Consider the following 23,589-nt stretch of genomic DNA (forward strand, 5'->3'; position numbering starts at 1 on the left):
TAAACAGGAATATGATATATTCCTGTTTAAAAGGATCGCTGTGTTAAAACAGTATTTTTGAAGCAAAAAAACTGAGAATTTGCATACCTAATTTGCATATCTTACCCACAATTCTCTTGTGCATTGGAAACATTGCATATTAAGAATTTCTGGGGGCAAGCGGGGATACTTGCTTAGATGTACTAATTTCCTATGCAAATATTTACATTGATTTATATATATATATATATATATATATATATATACACACATACAAACACATACACTGTATAAATATATATATATATATATATATATATATATAAAATCAGTATATCAGAAACTTGCTTCTTTCCATGGTGTTTTGTTTTAAGTTTCTCAAAACCATGGCATTACATGTAACATTACTAATCCAATCAATACATAAAGACAAAACAAATGAAGCTAGACTGACTCTTCAGCAGATTTTTTTAATCATCAATACTTTATGGAGACATCTGTGGTGTGGTTTACAAATGATTATATCAGAATTCTGTTAACAGCAGAATTCTACAATCACAATCAAACAGGACATGAATGGCATATGTTACTAAAATGTGGTATTCCCTTTTGTTATGCACTAAACAAAAATCAATTTAATTCACACCCATATCATGTAATGGACCATTTTACATGAAATGTTTTAATAACCGTTTAGAAGACAGCAGCCATAATGAATGGAAGGGAACACCACATCATATTACTCTAAAGGGCATAGTCTTGTGCTATGGTACCTGTAATTTATTGGTAGATGTAATAAAACAGGCTAGCAGACATGCTGTAAAAATATTCTGCACAGGTTAAGGCTACTTTTCAATGCTGGGAAGGTTTAATATGCAATCAATTACAGAACACTCCAGCATGAATTGACAGACTTTAATTTGCTAATGATTTACTCTTGTATATAGGATTAGTTGTATCGGTTAAGTAAAACTAGAAAAAGAGCATTATCACAGCAATTCCCGTTAGATTTACATTGTATACAATAAAGTTGCAATTATAAGGAGAGTTCCACAAATAGCATAACAAATATGTTTTACAGAAAGTGAGAGGGAAAACCAATTTTAATATTTTGGGTGCTAAATGCCACCATTTCCTTTTCATTCACATTCCTTTAAGTGAGTAGGATACCCTTGGTGAATTTGTAGCAAAATGACTTCCTTGCACATTTTAGGAAGATATTTATTACTATGTCTAGCATTTGCATACTACGTGATTATGTTTAAAACAAAAATGTGCGTTCACATTAAGTAAAGAGGTTATGGTAATCATTGGAGAGAAAAAAAAAAAACATGAAAAAGAGTAAAAGCTTTCACCAGAAGAGTCATTAACTTACAATCTAGTCTTTTTAAATATACAAGTGCAGTATGCTGATCCTATATGTACTGTGCTGATTAATAAGCACCACTAGCAATACATTGCTTTAGTGACAAGAAGCTTGATTGGGACGTATAATAAAAATGGCTTGTGAATGACATACATTTTATAAAGGGTTGGAACCTCAGCATTCCATGATAAAATAAATAGACGTTGAGTTATTAAATAGAACTCATTGCTGTGATTTGCCAACATGAGCTTACTAACTGCAGCAGATTTTTCTACATCTCAAACATAAATGGTAAACCGGGGCTTATATAATTTACAAAGTAAAGTAAAATGCATATAGGTAAATACAGATGCTGTATTCACAAAGGAGTCCGGCGACCAGTTGAACTGCTAAATCTGTTACAAAACAAACAATAATTGCAGATCACATGATTATTGAAACACAGTCATAATTCCACCACTGTTTATATAAAATATGCAGTATAATATGCATGCTGTAAAATTACAGAAATGTACATATTTATTAATCTACAAGGTTCTGTATTTGCACAAGAGTATCTGATGTTAGAGAAGCCTATATATGCAATATATGTCAGTATGCAGTACAGAAAAATTGTATGCATATTAAAAACAGAATGTGTAACTATGGTATTGCTTATATCTGGCTGTCAAAACTTGTTTGTCAATGTGCACAAGCTGCTAATATAAATCATATCTGATATTCTCAATGTTTTCACAACCTGTCTGTGAATTACTTTCCTAGGATAACATATGTTATGTATGGTCCTCACTGACATGTGGCGATAAAAATGTATATATCATAATAGTAAGTGATCTTATGGAGTCAGTTCACTAAGATTAGTTAACTTTTACTTTAGTGAATAAGTCCCAGAAGATAAAAGCTGGAAATGTTACTAGACAGTTCTAGGTATTTTTAGTGAAAATAGCCATTTAAACTTTTTACTTTTAAAAGTATGTCCCTAAAACTACAAAAATGGGGAACCATTTTATTCTTGTGGGTATAGCACCAACGTTTATTTTGCACTATATCATTGCTGTGACATTTGCTACAAGAAACAAAGTTTCAAGAAGAAACAAGCTTATGAAATGTACTCTACATTTTCTCTTAAAAAGAATTGCACTGCAGCCTTCTTGTTGGAACTGTTAATTTGCCACTACACCATATGAGGAAAACTAAAGTGCCAGTTAAGCTTGTAAAGAACTGGACGGTTTCAGTTGAATTCTGTGACTCGCAACCATCATTCCATCATGAACTCTTGGCTACTGTCTATAGTTATTATTGTATGCTTCTTAAGGGGGGGGAAAAAAAAACAACAAACAAAAAAATTATTTTTGGAGTCAAAACTCAATTTAGTCAGACAAAGCGTTGCGATTCATTAGTGTTCCTAGTAGTAGGGTTTCTTCTTCCCACACATCTCTCAGGTAAGCCTCCCTGCACAAACATATCTATCTCCTGTTTAAAGTGTTCTGAGTGACTATTCATATATCCACTGTCCTCTGCTCTGAGATAGGAGTTAAATAATAATTAATGTTACTAGAAAGAGGAGTTTAAAAACTCAAATAGACAAGTCAATGTGAGAAAGATGGTGGGGTCATGTTTCAGGAAGCTGATTAATGTCCGTCAGTTTTGTATCATTCAGAATTGCACGAATTCCCTCCAAGGACTCAGTCTGGCGAATGCGTTCCAACTGTACCTAGCACAAGGTAAATAAGATTTGTAAACATAACATTTTTATAAGAACTTACCAACTCTTACAGTAAAACTATGAGTTAGTGTTAATAGATGTACAGTTACACATCATGCAAATGATCAAATGGACCTTGTGGGGCATTTATTTAGTAGGAAATGTTGCTCCCATTTCCTCCAGATGACAAGTCAATCTGCCATATGTGCTGGCATCTTAATTAATAAACATTAAAAAGATTTTTGTTTGCCTAATTACATTTCAGGTCAGAATCTTTCAGGGGATGGTGCATTGTGACTGAAAATGTTTGTGAAAATTCATATTTACCAACAAATCAATTTCTTCACATCTGGATTCACTGCTTGGAAAAAAAAGGCTTGCATACTGCATAACGACCCAGAAAATGTAACTATTTCCTACACACTGCTCCTGACCCACCAGTGCGTTTGCCTTCATACTACTCCTGACCCACCAGTACCCACTTGCCTTCACACTGTTCCTGACCCACCAGTACCGACTTGCCTTCACACTGTTCCTGACCCACCAGTACCCACTTGCCTTCACACTGTTCCTGACCCACCAGTACCAACTTGCCTTCACACTGTTCCTGACCCAATAGTACCCACTTGCCTTCACACTGTTCCTGACCCACCAGTACCCACTTGCCTTCACACTGTTCCTGACCCACCAGTACCCACTTGCCTTCACACTGTTCCTGACCCACCAGTACCCACTTGCCTTCACACTGTTCCTGACCCACCAGTACCCACTTGTCTTCACACTGTTCCTGACCCACCAGTACCCACTTGCCTTCACACTGTTCCTGACCCACTAGTACCCACTTGCCTTCACACTGTTCCTGACCCACCAGTACCCACTTGCCTTCACACTGTTCCTGACCCACCAATACCCACTTGCCTTCACACTGTTCTTGACCCACCAGTACCCACTTGCCTTCACACTGTTCCTGACCCATCAGTACCCTTGCCTTCACACTGTTCCTGACCCATCAGTACCCACTTGCCTTCACACTGTTCCTGACCCATCAGTACCCACTTGCCTTCACACTGTTCCTGACCCACAAGTACCCACTTGCCTTCACACTGTTCCTGACCCACCAGTATCCACTTGCCTTCACACTGTTCCTGACCCATCAGTACCTTTGCCTTCACACTGTTCCTGACCCATCAGTACCCTTGCCTTCACACTGTTCCTGACCCATCAGTACCCTTGCCTTCACACTGTTCCTGATCCATCAGTACCCTTGCCTTCACATTGTTCCTGACCCATCAGTACCCTTGCATTCACACTGCTCCTGACCCATCAGTACCCTTGCCTTCACACTGTTCCTGACCCATCAGTTCCCACTTGCCTTCACACTGTTCCTGACCCACCAGTACCATTGCCTTCACACTGTTCCTGACCTACCGGTACCCTTGCCTTCACTCTGTTCCTAGCCGATTAGTAACCTTTTATTCATACTGGTCCTGACCTACCAGTACTAAATATGACAATACTAGGGTGTGCCGAAAATAGGCTTGGTAATAAGTTAATTGACATCTGTGCAGTGATAGGGGTGGTATATATAAGAAGGGTGTGTATACGTGTGTGTGTGTATAGATAACACTTCTGAAGACTTCTGGGAAGATCTACCTATGTCAACACTGCAAAAGCTTACATTCTTTAATAGCACTTAATGTGAGAAACTGGTTAACTTGTAAATACAAATCTTTCCTCCATCTTGTAGTACATCTCCCTAATAATTGTACTGTAATCATTTTTACCTGCAGGGTCTGAGACAGCTTTACAAAGTCCCTTTGTACTTGCTCGCTCACATCCAGTTCAGTCTGCAACCTCTGTGCCTTGTTCTTTTCTTCAAACACTTGCTGCTCAAGGCTGGCCTAAAATAGGTTTCCAATTAGTTCTCAGTTATGGGTTTCAGTAAAAAAACATCATATGAATTGTAAGAAATCCTGAGAATAAACATTGTTCCACCATCAGAGTTGTAAACTATTTAGTACGCCACTATTTAAAAAAGTTTGTTTCTTTGCTTTATGTTAAAATAGTTTTTATTGGAATAATATAATTAAACATGGTACATATCATCCTATTGAGAAAAAAACAAGCGCAAGCCCATATCAAGGTAGACGTTATATGCTTTATTCCACACACTGTGGTTAAAAACACTTACAAAATAGAAAAGGTAACAAGCCTGTATCCCAATCGGGGAAGAATAGTGGAGCGTATTGGCGTCTTAGTCCCAAAATTCGGTCTCTAATAGCTTTCAGTGAGTAGATACCAAGTTTGTTCCTATTGTTTGTTAGCTTCAATGGAGCACCACAAGGCTACTAGAGACCGAATTTTGGGACTAAGACACCGATACGCTCCACTATTCTTCCCTGATTGGGATACAAAATAGAAAAGGTAACAAGCCTGTAAGTGTTTTTAACCGCAGTGTGTGGAATAAAGCATATAACGTCTACATTGATATGGGCTTGTGCTTGGTTTTTTCTCAATAGGATTGTCGTATAGAGAGTGTTTGGTGACACACCTCTGAAAGCAGCTGTAGCCCGTGGATCAAGGATTCCAGGGATTGTTTTGGAAACAGTTTCCCAGTTAATGTTTGGACTGCCCTGGACTATTGCCATTTTCCAACTCTCAGCTTGTGGAAGTGGTAACATTATTATTCTGTCTGATTTATACTCTGGGCATCTTGTTGTTTAATATTGGTAAATGTCCGTTTTAGATATGGGCACCAATTTTTATATATTATAGTATAAAGTATTTTTGGAAGTGTAATTCACTTTTAAAGGTATAACATACATTTATTATATCATTTTTGTTTTATTTTCTATATAATATATTTTATGTACTATCGTTTGCTGTAGACATTTTTCTAATTTTTCTTTTTTTATATGTATATTTGGTTAAAATTTCGGCCACACCCCCTCTCCTTCTAGTCGCGCTGCTAATAATGTGGTTTGAGATGGTACATATCATATACATTTTGTAACATCATTAGCTTATCAGGTATTTAAACATAGTAGTTTACGTTATCAACTTATCATTCTCTTATTTCTTGCTTATAAATTTCTGTTGAGTTACAGGGTCTCAGTTTCCAATGAAGACAATATTACATTTTACATCTTGGTGTGGCCCTGTTTCCAGAACTGATATAGAATACCTGATAAATTGCACAGGAAAAAGAAACCTCTTCTGTATATGTCCTTTACATTACTATACAACAAAAAAACCATTAAACAAAAAACAACAATTGGTCACTTGAAAATTAATTTTGTGTGTCATTGCTATCAATTATTGCTTAATCTTGTTGCGCTGATGAGGAGGAAAAAGTGGCTTTTGGATTGTCGACTATGGTGATAGTTTTTATCTCTTTATTCTAACTGCACCTATGTGCACTCATATCTGTTTCTTTGCTTTAAAGGGACAGTAAACACCTTGACAAGACATTTATGTTGTGTTGCTATAGAACATATCTTTCTTAACATTTTCAAAACAAATTAACTTCTTTTTACTGCAATTATTTTTCTATAACAAAACTCAGGGTTTTAGTCCACAGATGACAAGGCTAACCACCGTAATAAAGTATAAAATGAAGGAGATATAAAGCAGGGTTAGAGTGAGAAGTCAGCAGGTGAATTTCAAGTTCTGTGAATTAGAAATCGCTTGATTTTCAGAGCTAAATTACATGAACAGGAGGTAAAATAAATGATCAAAATATACAGTTGTTTCACTACGCATAACTAAACTTTTTATGTAAAAATCTCAATGTGCTTACCGGTCCTTTAAAAGACTTGACAATATGACCAATTTCACCTTTATTTATTTTAAACTAAAGATGGATTTCATTTCAGAACTTAAAAATCAAAATTAAACCGTCCAGATTCAGATAGAGCATGGAATTTTAAAATACTTCACTTTAATTCTATTACATTTTATTAGCTATTTTGGTATCCTTTGATGCAAAGCATATCTAGGTAAGCTCAAAAGCAGCAAAGCATTAAGGGGAGTGGTGACTACAGACATATGCCTCTTTTCATTGGGTCACCAGAAGTGTTCAGCTAGGCCAAGTAATGCATTGCTGTTCTTGAGCTGACTTTAACAATATTTTTACCCCTTTTCAGAGGTTAAGCACAAAGCTATATGCAAGCAATATTATCATAAAAAAAGAAAACGTTCTAAAAAAGAAAATTTATGCTTACCTGATAAATTTGTTTCTTTTTAGACATGATGAGTCCACAGATTTCATCCTTACTTCTAGGATTACGCCTCCTGGTCAGCAGGAGGAGGCAAAGAGCACCACACAAAGCTGTATAAATAGCTCCTCCCTTCCCTCCCACTCCAGTCATTCGACAGAAGTTAGGAAGAGAAAGGAAAAGCCAAAGTGCAGAGGTGTCTGAAGTTTATATAAAAAAAAAAATAACCTGTCTCATAGAACAGGGCGGGCCGTGGACTCATCGTGTCTAAAAAGAAACAAATTTATCAGGTAAGCATAAATTTTCTCTTTTTTTTAAAGACACGATGAGTCCAAGGATTTCATCCTTACTTGTGGGATACAATACCAAAGCTATAGTACACGGATGAAAAGGGAGGGACAAGACAGGGAACCCAAACAGAAGGCACCACTGCTTTAAGAACCATTCTCCCAAAAACAGTCTCAGCCGAAGCAAAGATATCAAATTTGTTAAATTTAGAAAAAGATCGAAGAAAAGACCAAGTTGCAGCCTTGCAAATCTGCTCAACTGAAGCATTATGTTAGAATGTCCACGAGGAAGCAAACGCCCAGGTGGAATGAGCCGAAACTCTTTCAGGAGGCTGCTGTCCAGCAATCTCATATGCAAAACGGATGATACTCTTCAACCAAAAGGAAAAAAGTAGCCGTAGCTTTCTGACCCCTACGTTCTTTAGAAAAAAATGTCAAACAGAAAAGACGATTGACGAAAGTCCTTAGTTGCTTGTAAATAACAATAAAAAATTGAAAACACGGACTACGTCCAAAATGTGCAGAAGACGTTCCTTCTGAGAGAAAGATTAGGACACAAGGAAGGAACAACAATTTCCAAATTAGTGTTCTCGTCTGAAACAACCTTAAGAAGAAAACCAAGTTTAGTACATAACACCACCTCATCCGAATAAAAAATAAGGTAAGGCGAATTATAATGTAATGCTGAAAGCTCAAACACTCTTCAAGCAGAAGAAATGGCAACAAGAAATAAAACTTTCCAAGATAACAACTGAATATCTATGGAATACATAGGTTCAACAGAACCGCTTGAAGAACTTTAAGATCTAAATTCAAACTCCATGGAGAAGCAATTAGTTGAAACACAGGCCTGACTCTAATCAGAGCCCGACAAAAGGATTGAACATCTGGGACATCTGCCAGATGCTGGTGTAACAAAATAGATAAAGCAGAGATCTGACCCTTTAGGGAACTCGCTGAAAAACCCTTCTCCAAGCCTTCTCGAAAAAAATGCAAAACCTGGGAATCCTAACTCCGCTCCATGAGTAACCCTTGGATTCACACCAATAAAGAGAGTTATGCCCTATCTAATGGAAATATTCCTAGTTACAGGCTAACATGCCTAAATTAAGGTATCTATGACCGAATCAAAGAAACCTCGCTTGTATAGGATCAAGCGTCCAATCTCCAAGCAATAAGCTTCAGAGAAACTAGACTTGGGTGGAAGAAGGGACCCTGAATAAGAGGTCCTTCCTCAACGGAAGTGTCCAAGGTTGCAGAGATGACATGTTCACTAGATCGGCATACCAAATCCTGCGAGGCCATGCAGAGGCGAGGAGTATCACTGATACCTTCTCCTATTTGATTTGAACAATCACCCGGCAAAGAAGCGCAAACGGGGAACATAGATATTCTAGGCTGAAGGACCAAAGAACTGCCAAGGCAGTTAACAGCTCAGACTGGGGGCCCTGGACCTAGACCCATATCCCAAAAGCCAGGCAGTCTGACAAGATGCCATGAGATCCAACTCCGGCCGACCCCATTTAAAAATCAGGTTGGAGAATACACCCGGATGGAGTTCCCACTCTACCAATTGAAAAGTCTGTCTACTCCCAGAAGAGCCTTGAAGCTCGCCCTCAGTTGCAGGAAGTCTATAAAAAGAACAGACTCCGCTCAAGTCCACACTCTGCTAAATCATGTTCCCTGATATAGGTGATCCAGAGACAACCACCATAGAAAAAGAGACCCTTGGCTCCTGATCCAGAGGTATTTGAGGAGACAAGATTGCATAGTCTCCGTTCCATTGCCTGAGTATGCTTAACTGCATAGGTCTGAGGCGGAACGAACAAACTGAATTTTAAGTGACACAAGGCGCTGCTCAGTTTATCAACCTTAGAAGGATGAAAGGTTGAGTGGAACTCCCCGTGGATTGAACCTGCAACCCTCAGGTTGTTACAGAGCTCAGCCACAGTGCCTTAGCATGCTGAGTCATCTGTCCGGCTAATGTCCATTGCCGTCACTATCAGCCCGAATACCTCTATGTACTGAGCCACTGAAGGCCGAGAAGTGGACTGAAGGACTAGACCAGTATAGATAGACCCTGATTTCCTGACCCCAGTCAGAAAAATCCTTATTAATATGGAATTTGTCATGATTCACAAGAAAGCCACCCTTGTGCTTGGAACTAAGGAACACTTCTCCAAAGTCCCCTTCCACCCGTGAGCTCACGGGAAGTATAACACCATGTCCGTATAAATCTTGCTTGCTGTAAGGATGACGCCTGGACTAGGATATTAGCCAGATAGGGCGTCATTGCAATGCCCCATAACTGAAGCACCGCCAACAGCGATCCCAGAGCTTCCGTAAGAACTCGGAACTGTGGCAAGACTGAAAGGAAGGACCACGAACGTGAAGTGTTTTTCCAGAAAGGCAAACCCTAAAACATGAGACGATTCTCGTGAACAGCACATGAAGGCACTTAACCCTTAATCCACCCTTGACATAAATTGACCCTCTAGGATCAAGGAAGAAATGGAACAAATTAATAGTTTCCATCATGAAGGACAGTACCCTTCTTAAAAAATGGTCTGAAGATTCCCCTTTTTCAGGAACCACAACCCGACCGGTAACCCCAGATCCTGTACCAGTATTAAAACTGGAACAACCACTCCCAGGTCTGAAAGGTCTCCTACGCAGTGTAAGGATGTCTCCTTTGTCTGATCCTCAGACAATCTTGAAAGCAGAAATTGCCTCTGAGAGGAAAACATTTGAGCTCGAAACCAAACGTGAGCGAAAACGGAAAGTCAGCCCCCTACAAGATCCAATCCCGGATCGGGGCATATTCCACATGCTGTCTTTGATTCAACAGCAGGCTATGTGTTCATCAAATCTTAAAACATATATCCATAAAACAAGGCTCTAACCACAAGGTTCCAAGAGCTGGACAAGAGCCACCTATGCTCCCAGTTTGATAACTGTAAGGGAAGAAATTGAAATAAAGGAATAAGCCAATTAAAAGCTTTATCCAGTCCTGGATTTTATCCAGGGAAACTACTGACTAATAGCTTCAGACAATGCATCAAACCAATATGCCGTCACACCAGTGACGGTAGCAAAGTACACAGATGGTTGCCATTGTAAACCCTGGTGTGTGTCCCATTACTAAATCTTGTCCTTAGGAATATCCTCTAAGGGTATAGAAGTTCTCGTAGTGATAGTTGAAAATACTCCTTCCCCCTAAGGAATTTCATCCAGCCTCTTAGCTGATACGGCTATGGGAAACAGTCTTGTAAATATAGGGAATGCCTAAGGTACCAATTCCATCTGAAACTGAAATTCTCAGTAACATGGACGAACCTTTTAGAATAGCAATTCCTCTAGCAATGCTTTTACCTTATGCAAAAACATAGAATGCACCATAACCCCGAGTGGAGTATGAAGGAAACGCAGGGCACTGCATGTGGGCCATAAAATTTTGACAGAAACTATAGGAGAAATTTCTGGCCATTCTTAACAGACTCCCAAATAGCAATCGCCGTAGAGGGAGTAGGTTCAAAAAGAAAAAATACATTTGAACAAATTGTAATAATTTTTTCACATAAGAAACGATACTGTTCCTTTAAATCTGAAAAGTAACTCTATTCTTGTGTGCGTTTGTTTCATCCTCATCACAAAGGATGAATTAACAAATAAACGGCTGAAATACATTTATTATAATGTACACAGAACAAAACGATACTGTCTCTTTAAATCTTAAGTAACTCATTTTAGTGTGTTTTTGTACCATCCCACGTCACAAGGGATGAATTAATAAATAAACAGCCGCAATTCTTTTAATAACATTTTTTCTTATTTCTGTCGTGCAGAAAACAATCCAATAACAATATTAATATTGCTGCAACAAGACATCACTACGTACATCAAAAGCAATGTCTTTGCAAGGAACCGCAGAGCACTGCCTGTGGGTCAAATGATTTTGGACACTATAGGTAAAAAATTGTGGCATGGATTGACCAGTGTCACCAGACTCCTAACAGCCAGTGCTTTAGGAGTATTTAAATGAAAAATTAACACATGAAAATATGTTACTGTTTCTTTAAATTTTAAAAAGGATTTTTAAAGAGATTCTCCGGATGGAGATCCCACTCCCCCGTACGAAGAGTCTAACGACTTAGAAAATCCGCCTCCCAGTTCTCTACTCCTGGGATGTGGATTGCTGAGAGATGGCAAGAGTGATCCTCTGCCCACCGAATTATTTTGGTTACCTCCATCATCGCTAGAGAACTCCTTGTTCCTCCCTGATGATTGATTTAAGCTACAGTTGTGATGTTGTCCGACTGAAACCTGATGAATTTGGCCGCAGCAAGCTGAGGCCACGCCTGAAGCGCATTGAAAATCGCTCTCAGTTCTAAAATGTTTATCGAGAGGAGAGCTTCCTCCCGAGACCATAAGCCCTGTTCTTTCAGGGAGTTCCAGACTGCACCCCAGCCTAGCAGGCTGGCATCTGTTGTTACAATGAGCCACTCTGGCCTGCGGAAGCACATTCCCTGAGACAGGTGGTCCTGAGACAACCACCAGAGAAGAGAATCTCTAGTCTCCTGGTCCAGATGCAGTTGAGGAGATAAGTCTGCATAATCCCCATTCCACTGTTTGAGTATGCATAGTTGCAGTGGTCTGAGGTGTAGACGAGCAAAAGGAACTATGTCCATTGCCGCTACCATGAGTCCGATTACCTCCATACACTGAGCCACTGATGGCCGAGGAATGGAATAAAGAGCTCGGCAAGTGGATAAGAGTTTTAACTTTCTGACCTCTGTCAGAAATATTCTCATTTCTACCGAGTCTATCAGAGTCCCTAGGAAGGAAATTCTTGTAAGAGGGAAGAGAGAACTCTTTTTTATGTTCACCTTCCACCCGTGAGATGTCAGAAAAGCCAACACCGTGTCTGTGTGAGACTTGGCTAGCTGCAAAGTCGACGCCTGAATGAAGATGTCGTCTAGATAAGGCGCCACTGCTATGCCCCATGTTCGTAGAACCGCCAGAAGGGACCCTTGCACTTTTGTGAAAATTCTGGGAGCAGTAGCCAACCCGAAAGGAAGGGCCACAAACTGGTAATGCCAGTTTAGAAAGGCGAATCTGAGGAATTGATGATGATCTCTGTGAATAGGGATGTGTAAATACGCATCCTTTAAGTCCACGGTAGTCATATATTGACCCTCCTGGATCAGAGGTAGAATAGCCTGAATAGTCTCCATCTTGAATGCTGGAACTTTGAGGAACTTGTTTAGAATTTTGAGATCCAAGTTTGGTCTGAAAGTTCCCTCTTTCTTGGGAACCACAAACAGGTTTGAATAAAACCCTAGCCCCTGTTCCTCCTTTGGGATTGGACGAATCACCCCCATGGTATGTAGGTCTTCTACACAGCGTAAGAACGCCTCTCTCTTTGTCTGGTTTACAGACAATCAAGAAATGTGAAATTTCCCCTTTGGAAAGGAGCCCTTGAATTCCAGAAGATATCCCTGGGACACAATTTCTAAAGCCCAGGGATCCTGAACATCTCTCGCCCAAGCCTGAGCGAAGAGAGAGCCTGCCCCCTACTAGATCCGGTCCCGGATCGGGGGCTACCCCTTCATGCTGTTTTAGAGGCAGCTGCAGGCTTCTTGGCCTGTTTACCCTTGTTCCAAGCCTAGTTAGGTCTCCAGACTAACTTGGATTGGGCAAAATTCCCCTCTTGCTTTGTAGCAGAGGAAGCTGAAGTGGGACCACTCTTAAAGTTCCGAAAGGAACGAAAATTATTTTGTTTGGCCCTCATCTTATTTGATCTATCCTGAGGGAGGGCATGACCTTTCCCTCCAGTGATGTCTGAAATAATCTCCTTCAGTTCAGGCCCGAATAGGGTCTTACCATTGAAAGGAATGTTCAAAAGTTTAGATTTAGATGACACATCAGCAGACCAGGACTTAAGCCATAACGCGCTGCGTGCTAAAATGGCAAAACCTGAATTCTTTGCCGCTAATTTAGCCAGTTGAAAAGCGGCATCTGTAATAAAAGAATTAGCCAACTTAAGTGCCTTAATTCTGTCCATAATTTCCTCTAATGAAGTCTCCATTTGAAGAGCCTCTTCTAGAGCTTCAAACCAGAAAGCAGCTGCAGTCGTTACAGGAACAATTCACGCAATAGGTTGGAGAGAAAAACCTTGATGAACAAAAATTTTCTTCAGGAGACCCTCTAATTTTTTATCCATAGGATCTTTGAAAGCACAACTGTCCTCGATAGGTATAGTTGTACGCTTAGATAGAGTAGAAATAGCTCCCTCCACCTTAGGAACTGTCTGCCATGAGTCCCTTATGGTATCAGATATGGGAAACATTTTCTTAAAAACAGGAGGGGGAGTGAACGGAATGCCTGGTCTATCCCACTCCTTAGCAATAATATTCACAATCCTCTTAGGGACTGGAAAAACATCAGTGTAAACAGGAACCTCTAAGTATCTATCCATTTTACACAATTTCTCTGGGACTACTATAGGGTCACAATCATCTAGAGTTGCTAATACCTCCCTAAGCAATAAGCGGAGGTGTTCAAGCTTAAAATTAAAGGCTGTCATATCAGGATCTGTCTGAGGAAGCGTCTTTCCTGAATCAGAAATTTCTCCCTCAGATAACAATTTCCTTGCCCCTTCAGAGCATTGTGAGGGCACATCAGAAACAGCTACTAAAGCGTGAGACGGCTCAGCATTTTTCCTTAACCCAGAGCTGTCCCGCTTTCCTTGTAAACCAGGCAGTTTGGATAAAACCTCAGTGAGGGTTGTATTCATAACTGTGGCCATGTCTTGTAAAGTAAATGAATGTGACGCATTAGAGGTACTTGGCTTCACTTGTGCAGGCGTTACTGGTTGTGACACTTGGGGAGAGCTAGATGGCGAACCCTCATTTACTTCTGACTGAGAATAATCTATTGCTCTATTTTTAAGTGCTAATATATGTTCTTTATAATTTATAGACATATCAGTACATTTGGGACACATTCTAAGAGGGGGTTCCACAATGGCTTCCAAACATATTAAACAAGGATTTTCCTTGGTATCAGACATGTTAAACAGGCTAGTAATGTAACAAGCAAGCTTGGAAAACACTGTAATCAAAGTAAATAACACTTAGAAATAAAACGGTACTGTGTCTTTAAGAGAAAAAAAGCTGCACAAGTTATTATTATTATCGGTTATTTGTAGAGCGCCAACAGATTCCGCAGCGCTAACAGATTCCGCAGCGCAAAACAGTGTAAAAAAGCAGTAAACTTAACGAAATTTTTACAGTATTATCTTACAGCCTTAGTAACTTTGCACAACTATGCAAATAAACAATTAACCCCTTAATGGCAAAACCGGATTGAAAAAATGTCAAAACCGGTAAAAAAGACTTTCAGCACCTTGCCACAGCTCTGCTGTGGCACCTACCTGCCCTTCAGAACGATTTGTGGGGAAAAAAACCTCCTTTACAGCCCTCAAACACAGCAGGAGCAGTTGGATGACTCTTAAGGAAAAGAAACTGCGCAACTGAGGCGCGAAAATAGGCCCCTCCCACCTCACTCGATGTTTTGAGGCCTATTAGAAAAACACCTGGGTGTCTCTTAATTAACCATGTGGGTTAAAAAACCCTAACACAAGCCACAAAGACCCCTTCAGTCCCTTCAAAAAAAACGTTATAATTGCATCATTTACTGAACAAACAAAAACCGTTTTTTCCTAACAGTGTCACCAGTAACAAATGAGCCCTTCAAGCAAGCTGAAATTCCTATCCAAGTGTCTGAATACAGCTTACCCTTTCCCCATGTGGATATTGCCAGCCTCTTCTAGAATAAACACAGTCTGTCTAGAAAAACATAGACTAAACATACCTCATATGCAGCTTAGCATGCAAACCGTTCCCCCAACTGAAGTTTTCCTGTACTCTTCAGCCCTTGTGAGAACAGCAGTGGATCTTAGTTACAAAGTGCTAAGATCATAATCCTCCTTGCAGAAATCTTCATCTCTTTTTCTGCCAAAGAATAAATAGTACACACCGGCACTATTTAAAATAACAAACTTTTGCTTGAGAAAGTAAAAAACTAACATTTTTGTCACCACACTCGCTCTGCACTTCCTAGTTACTTAGAGTAGGCAAAGAGAATGACTGGGCGGTGGAGCTAAAGGAGGAGCTATATAGGCAGCTCTGCTGTGGGTGCTCTCTTTGCCACTTCCTGTAGGGAATGAGAATATCCCACAAGTAAGGATGAATCAGTGGACTCGATACATCTTACAAGAGAAATATATATATATATATATATATATATATATATATATATATATATATCAGGGCTCAAAATTTCAGGTCGTAAGCTACTAGCCAGACCAAAATGTTACTCTCCATTTCTGATTCTACACGCTACCTGCCCACACCACACCCACTACTCCACTCCCTCTTTGCATATGTTTAGTCATTGCAGTAATTTTTTATATTTTTTTATTTTATACTATAACAAATTAAATAATGCTACATACAGTAATAGTTTTTTTTAAAAAAATAAGTGCATAGCAGTTAGCATCATTAGCTTGGTGGTTCTGGGTAAGGCATCAGCTGGATAGAAGTAGGAAGTTGCTGACAGTCATGGAAGGTTTTAGCAGATCTGGAGATTTTCTTTTAATAATCTCTTCCTTCTCTCTCTTAACTCTCTTGTTCCCCTCCCTCCTCTTTTCTATCTGTCTTTTTAACGTGTCCCTTTTCTATCAGACCATATCTTCTCTTTAAACTCTTTCTTTCCCCACTCTCATAGCTTTTTACTCTTTTCTTTCACCACTCTCTCATAACGCAATCTTCTCCACTTTTACTTTTCCTCTCCAATCTCTCTCTGCCACCATTTACCCTCTCAGAAGTAACAGTCCAAGAACTAATATTGTTCCTACAGCCCTAGAGGAATAACATATCCTTGTCCTTTCTAGGATATATAATATCCCTTCAGATAATATTTTTAGTGCATAGTCCAAAATGTGTGTCTGCTAATGCTGCAATAGGAGTGTACATTTTGCAAATGTGCTAAATTTGCTACTTACAACAAACACGCCACCAGAATTTGGACCGTGAGTGAATGTTGATTCAACATTTACTCACTAACTTTCACTCGCCACCATTAAATTTCTGCTCGCCAATGACTAGTAAAGAGTGGAAATTTTGAGCCCTGTGTGTATATATATATATATATATATATATATATATATATACACACACACACACACACATATATATATATATTTATTTCAAAAAAAGAGAATACCGGCACCCTCCAGGTCAGTTAAAACATTTCTTTTTATTGGGTCACATTAAAATAAACAAAAGGTTTACAACAGTCAGAGCACGCCTGACATGTTTCGGCTTGGTAGCCTTAATCACAGACGTGATATATTTTCTAAAAGTAAAAGGTGCCCGTACTTTGATTTTTGATTGATATATTCTTCTCTGTAACTTTGAGAAAAGCAAAGGGACAAGATTATTTACAATGCTTGATGTATTTTGCAGCCCCCTCTTGTGAAAACTAGGCTATTACCGTATTTTTTGCTCCATAAGACGCACCTAGTTTTTAGAGGAGGAAAACAAGAAAAAAATATTCTGAATCAAATGGTGTAGTAAACTATTTAATAAACTATAACAGAATAAAAAAACAGCAGTCAACAGTGGAATAAAGAACCATCATCAGTGTCATTAACAAATGAAGAGAGACTTTAAGGTTTCGAGTACTCTTCTAGCCTGAGTACCCCAAGAACTCTGAATCACTAAGTCAGAATTTAAGAAGCTGAGATCACAAACATCACTTTCGACACTATCTTCAGATAAGAAATCATCTTCGGTTCCATCCAAAGCATTGCTAATGCCACATTTTTTGAATGACTGTACAACGATTTCCTCCTTCACCGAGTGCCATGATGTTTTCACCCATTCACAAACTTGAGTGATAGAGGGCCTCTTCATTTGTCCAGTAGGTGTCAGATCATGATTACCAACAGCCATCCATTTGTTCCACTCTTCTCGCATAAAGACCTTAAATGGTTTGTTGATAGAAACATTGAGAGGTTGCAACTGGCTGGTAAGACTTCCCGGAATAACAGCTAGATGAGTCTTTACTTCTTTAAAGCATATTTTTGTAGTTTTGCCAATATGTGCTCTAAACTGGTCAAGCACTAATAAGGCATGTTTTTTCAGAAGCCCTCCAGGATGTTTGGACCACACTTTTTCAAGCCATACTCTCATTCCATTTTCGTCCATCTATCCTTTCTCATGAGCATGTACAACAACTCTTCTTGGAATCACTTCTTTTGCAAATGTTTTCCTTTTGAAAATTAACATGGGTGGCAATTTGGTGCAGTCTGCACAGCAAGACAACACAATCGTGTAATGGGTTTTCTCATGTCCGGAGGTTTTCACGGTGATAGTTTTTGCACCTTTCAGATCAACAGTCCTATTAGATGGCACATCAAAGGTTAGCGGAACTTCATCCATATTCCCAAACTCGCCAATTTCAAACCCATTTTTCTTCCTAGCATCAATTTTCAAATTTGTGAAAAGACAGAATCTTATTTTCATATTCTTTTGGCATTTTTTGCGCAATTCTAGTTTTGGTGCGCATAGCAAGGCCACATTGCCTCATAAACCTGTAGCACCATAATGGTGATCCAGTAAAATTGTGAATGTCTTTCTCTACAGCAATGCGTTTGGCTTCATATATTATCATTTTTGTAGAGACTGATAAGCCATTATTCCGGTGATGTGTGATCCATTCTTTCATGGTCACGTCTAACTGTGGCCACTTTGCAGCATGCCCACGAAAAGTGTGCTTACTTTTATTCGCTTTTTGCAGCTGATCCTCCCGTTTCCTCCACTCTCTTATCATTTTTTCAGTTGGAGGTGGCCCAAAATGTCTCTCTGCTGCTCTGTTTCCATGCTCCTTTGCATAGTTTACTACCTCTAGTTTAAAAGGAATCTTATATGCTATTGTTTTCTGCTTTATCATCTTTGTACCGGTATGTACGGGGGAGGTTTTCTGCAAGAAAATACAGTGATGAAGAAACTGTCAGTAATGTACCAGTATCTTTAATGTTTACTACTGATTGCTGACCATTTGCGTTATCTCTGAGCATGGTCTTACCATAATTCAGAAAACACACTCTGGTGGCACAAATCAAATAGAATTGCATCCATATTAAAGAAATATTACGGTAAATAGAATTGCATCCATATTAAAGTATGTTAAGAATTTACAACTATCCCAATACTGCTTAAAGGGATAGGAAAGTCAAAATTAAACTTGCATGAATCAGATAGAGCATGTCATTTTAAGACACTTTTAAATTCACTTTTATTTTAAATGTGCTTCATTCTCTTAGTATCCCTTGTTAAAAAATTAATATGCACATATTATACACTAGTGGGAGCTGCTGCTAGTTGGTGCCTGCACACATTTGTCTCTTGTGATTGACTAAATACCGTAGATATTTTCATCTTCCTGTCAGTAGTGCAATGTTGTCCCTTCAGCAACGGATAACAAGAGAATGAAGAAAATGTGATAATAGAATTAAATTGGAAAGTTGTTTAAAATTGTATGTTCTATCTGAATCATAAAATAATATTTTGTGGTTTACTATCCCTTTAAGAGACAAACAAACAAAAAAATGGACTTTGTGCATCATATGTACGGTATAAATACGATGTACAAAGTCAGTTTTTTGTTCGTTTTTGGGCATCATGTCCCTTTTAGTATCTTTTTTTCTTGGTATCATGTCCCTTTTAGTATCTTTTTTTCTTGAAGTCCAAGAGCCTACATTTGTACCATGCTATGATTTAAAACACAGTCAAGGAATGAACAAGGAATGAACAAGTGCTAGGAAGCACCAGAGAACCTTTGGATTTATGGTATCATTTTGGAGCATTCCACAAGAATAACTGTACATCAAATTCTGAGAATTAAGGAAGCAAACACGGAGGTGAGATTTTAAACAAAAGGCCAATGAGGGATATAGTGCAACAAAACAGGCACAAAAGCTGCAACCAAAATGTCTTGCCAGCATGGATTTTTACCATAGCACTGTACTTGAAGGAAGGTACGCATGCACACTACTGTCCCGGCGAGACCAGTTGCTAGGTGACAAGCGGGGGAACGCCATCTAGATGAAGCAGCGCTCAGCCGGACAGACCCGACACAGGTACCGTAAGTTCAATTGCAGGGCCCTGCCTTCTTCCAGCACAGTAAACCCAGCAGCCTCCTCTCTGCATCATCTCAGTATGCTTCCCTGCTTTTCACCCCTGCACTTGGCGATTTGGCTCCAGGGCGCACACACATTTTCTCCATAAGACCTGTGCACACTGTGATTGTGTTCTGAGAATAGCAGTGTTTTTATGGAGGCTGTATATTATGCTTTTAAAGTTTGAAATGAAATAAAGCATCTTGGATTTTATACACATATATGGACTTCTGGACTTTCTGGAATTTAGTGCGCTACACTACTTGTTACATTTGCTCCATAAGACGCACAGACATTTCCCCTTACTTTTGAGGGGGAAAAAAGTGCGTCGTATGGAGCGAAAAATACGGTAACATGATGATTACAAATATTACCTTTCTTTCATGTAATTAGCAAGAGTCCATGAGCTAGTGACGTATGGGATATACATTCCTACCAGGAGGGGCAAAGTTTCCCAAACCTCAAAATGCCTATAAATACACCCCTCACCACACCCACAAATCAGTTTTACAAACTTTGCCTCCTATGGAGGTGGTGAAGTAAGTTTGTGCTAGATTCTACGTTGATATGCGCTCCGCAGCAGGTTGGAGCCCGGTTTTCCTCTCAGCGTGCAGTGAATGTCAGAGGGATGTGAAGAGAGTATTGCCTATTTGAATTCAATGATCTCCTTCTACGGGGTCTATTTCATAGGTTCTCTGTTATCGGTCGTAGAGATTCATCTCTTACCTCCCTTTTCAGATCGACGATATACTCTTATATATATACCATTACCTCTACTGATTCTCGTTTCAGTACTGGTTTGGCTTTCTACTACATGTAGATGAGTGTCCTGGGGTAAGTAAGTCTTATTTTCTGTAACACTGTAAGCTATGGTTGGGCACTTTTATATAAAGTTCTAAATATATGTGTTTAAACATTTATTTGCCTTGATTCAGGATGTTCAACGTTCCTTATTTTCAGACAGTTTCATATTTGGGATAATGCATATGAATAATTCAATTTTTTCTTACCTTAAAATTTGACTTTTTTCCCTGTGGACTGTTAGGCTCGCGGGGGCTGAAAATGCTTCATTTTATTGCGTCATTCTTGGCGCAAAATTTTTTCTTGTCATTTCCGGCGTCATACGTGTCGCCGGAAGTTGCGTCATTTTTTTGGACGTTTTTGCGCCAAAAAATGTCGGCGTTACCGGATGTGGCGCCATTTTTGGCGCCAAAAGCATTTAGGCGCCAAATAATGTGGGCGGTTTTTTTGGCGCTAAAAAATTCGAGCGTCATTGTTGTCTCCACAATATTTAAGTCTCATTATTTATTGCTTCTGGTTGCTAGAAGCTTGTTCATTTGCATTTTTTTCCCATTCCTGAAACTGTCATTTAAGGAATTTGATCAATTTTGCTTTATATGTTGTTTTTTCTATTACATATTGCAAGATGTCTCAGATGGACTCTGAATCAGAAGCCACTTCTGGAAAAACGCTTAACTGAGTTTCAGTTCTACCAAAGCTAAGTTCATTTATTTTAAATGTTATAAATGTTTATCTTTAGCTATGGTTTGTAATAAGTTATTATGTTATACTTTTACATGCGGCATCCATTAGTATTTATGCTTTATATATTTTCTTTTCTTACAAGAAATATTTAGAAGACTTATAAGAAATATTTTTCTGATTCTATGTTAAAGGCTTTGTCTGACTTCGTGCCTTCTAATAAAATTTTTAGGTCTTTTTCACTTCTTTTTTAATTATTGAAGTTTCAAATGACCAACAACATACTGATTTATCCTTCTCTGATGATGTTTTTTTCTCTTTCAGAAATTTTCTTCATCAGATATTGACACTAACAAATCTACTTTTTTATTATTTTTCTATTATTAAAGTACATTTGTTCTTTGTTGAAAAGGTGTTGATTATTTTGGATATTAAGGTAACTAGTTCTTTAAGACTAGCTGACATTATTTCTGCCTATTTATTTCTTCTGTGTTTTCAGAGGTTTTCTTTCCAATTCCCTATACTAGGGAATGGAATAGGCTGAGAATTTTCTTTTATTCCTTCTTCAAAGGTTTTAAACTATATTCTTTGCCAGCAGTTAAACTCAATTTGGAGGGTTCTCCAATTTATTGGGGCTCTCTCTATTTCTACTAACTATGCTATTGTTTCTATAGCAAAATAGTATTTATTTTCCTTTAGATAGTTGTATCTTATTTATGGAAAATTATTTAGTTTCAGGTACTTTTCTTGGTCCTGTGATTTATTTGGATATTGCAATTGCTTCATTTTCTCTGTTTACTTTAAGATCAAGTATCAGATTATGATTTATTTTAGCATTGTTAAAGGGACAACATTTACTAGACTAGGTGCTGTTGCATTTGTCTTGTTGTTTTGCATTTATTGACTATGCAAGTCCACTGTATTGGCTGGTCCTTTAAACTGGACTATCATGCTAATAATTTCATTTGTGTCTTCATTTTATTGAATATTTTCGCAAATGAGGGTTAATCTATGTCTTTAGCTTTTTTAGCTAGAAGAATTTTGTGATTTTTAAAAAAAAAAAAAATCCATATTTCTTTTGTTCTAAGATAATCAATTATTTGTTTTATAATTGGATTCAATTCTTAACTGTTACTCTGGGCTTCAAGGTTGAGTTCATAGACTAAAACTTTAAGCTTATACTGGTTTGGTTGTTCTTATTAAGGAACGAATTCCTGAGTTCTTTCCCAAGTAACATGTCTATATTTGGAGTTCAAAATCAGCTCCCTAATTTTGCGATGTACGTGCCGTATTCCAGCTTGGCTGGTAAGGGGCAGGTTAAGGCTTCTTTGAAATTTATTTTGTCCAAATTTCTTTGATTTTATTCCAGTAAGGCTAACACTTTCTTTAACTGTGTTTCTGTCCTATATATTTTGGGTACTGTTGAAGCATGGCTGGGCACCCATGGGGTTCAAGTGCTGCTCAGACCTGGAATCTTCTGGGGTATTTCTTCCAGTTCCTTTTGAGGAACCGGGTTTTGGAGTTTTATTCAAACTATTTTGCCTTTTTATGGTCATTGATAGCATTATTTGTTTTCATTAGATACAATAAATGCATATTTTCATTTTTTTGTTTTCATTCAGATTATTTTCTGAGGATGCGGAATTTCATATGATTCACTTACTCTTCAGGACATAGTTAGAGGATCTTCTTTTCAAAAGTTCTTGATTCCTCACACAAGGGTCACCTTTTTTAGGTTTCCAGATAGTTTGTGTCACTGTCCTTGTCTCTATCAGACAAGGGATAATGTTATTGGGTTCCGTCTATCGGTACCTTTAGTCTCTATTATTTCCTTCAGTTGCTATATATGCATAGAAGTTTTAGGTCTTATGGCCACAGCATTGGATTCAATTCCCTTTGCTCATTTTCACTAGAAAGAACCTTTCCAGTCTTTTATAAGTGTTGTTTCTTCAAGAACATGGTTGGAGGATCAATTTACCAAAAAGTTTGTTTGATTCCTCAGACAAGGGTAACCTTTTTAGGTTTCCTGATAGATTCAGTGTTCTTGATTCTGTCTATGACGGACAAGAGGCGTCTGAAATTGGTTTCAGCTTATCGAGACCTTCAGTCTCAATCTTTCCCTTCAGTAGCCTTATGCATGGAAATTCTAGGTCTTATGACTGCTGCATTGGACGCGATCCCCTTTGCTCGTTTTCACATGCGACCTCTTCAGCTCTGTATGCTGAACCAGTGGTGCAGGGATTATACAAAGATATCTCAATTAATATCTTTAAAACCGATTGTTCGACACTCTCTGACGTAGTGGA

General features: G+C 38.6%; 1 protein-coding gene across 1 annotated transcript in view; it reads right to left on the bottom strand.

Annotated features, from left to right (window-relative positions):
* Positions 1 to 433: 433 nt before the first annotated feature.
* Positions 434 to 23,589, bottom strand: part of RABEP1 (rabaptin, RAB GTPase binding effector protein 1) — a 371,388-nt gene continuing 348,232 nt past the window's right edge. The window contains exons 17-18 of the mRNA XM_053707515.1: positions 4,835 to 4,951; positions 434 to 3,059 (exon numbers count right to left, since the gene is read on the bottom strand). Coding sequence (XP_053563490.1) covers positions 2,958 to 3,059; positions 4,835 to 4,951 — 219 coding nt within the window. The 3' untranslated portion in view covers positions 434 to 2,957. The remainder of the gene's footprint in view (positions 3,060 to 4,834; positions 4,952 to 23,589) is intronic.

Source organism: Bombina bombina, chromosome 3 (genome assembly GCF_027579735.1).
Source record: "Bombina bombina isolate aBomBom1 chromosome 3, aBomBom1.pri, whole genome shotgun sequence".
Lineage (NCBI taxonomy): Eukaryota > Metazoa > Chordata > Amphibia > Anura > Bombinatoridae > Bombina > Bombina bombina.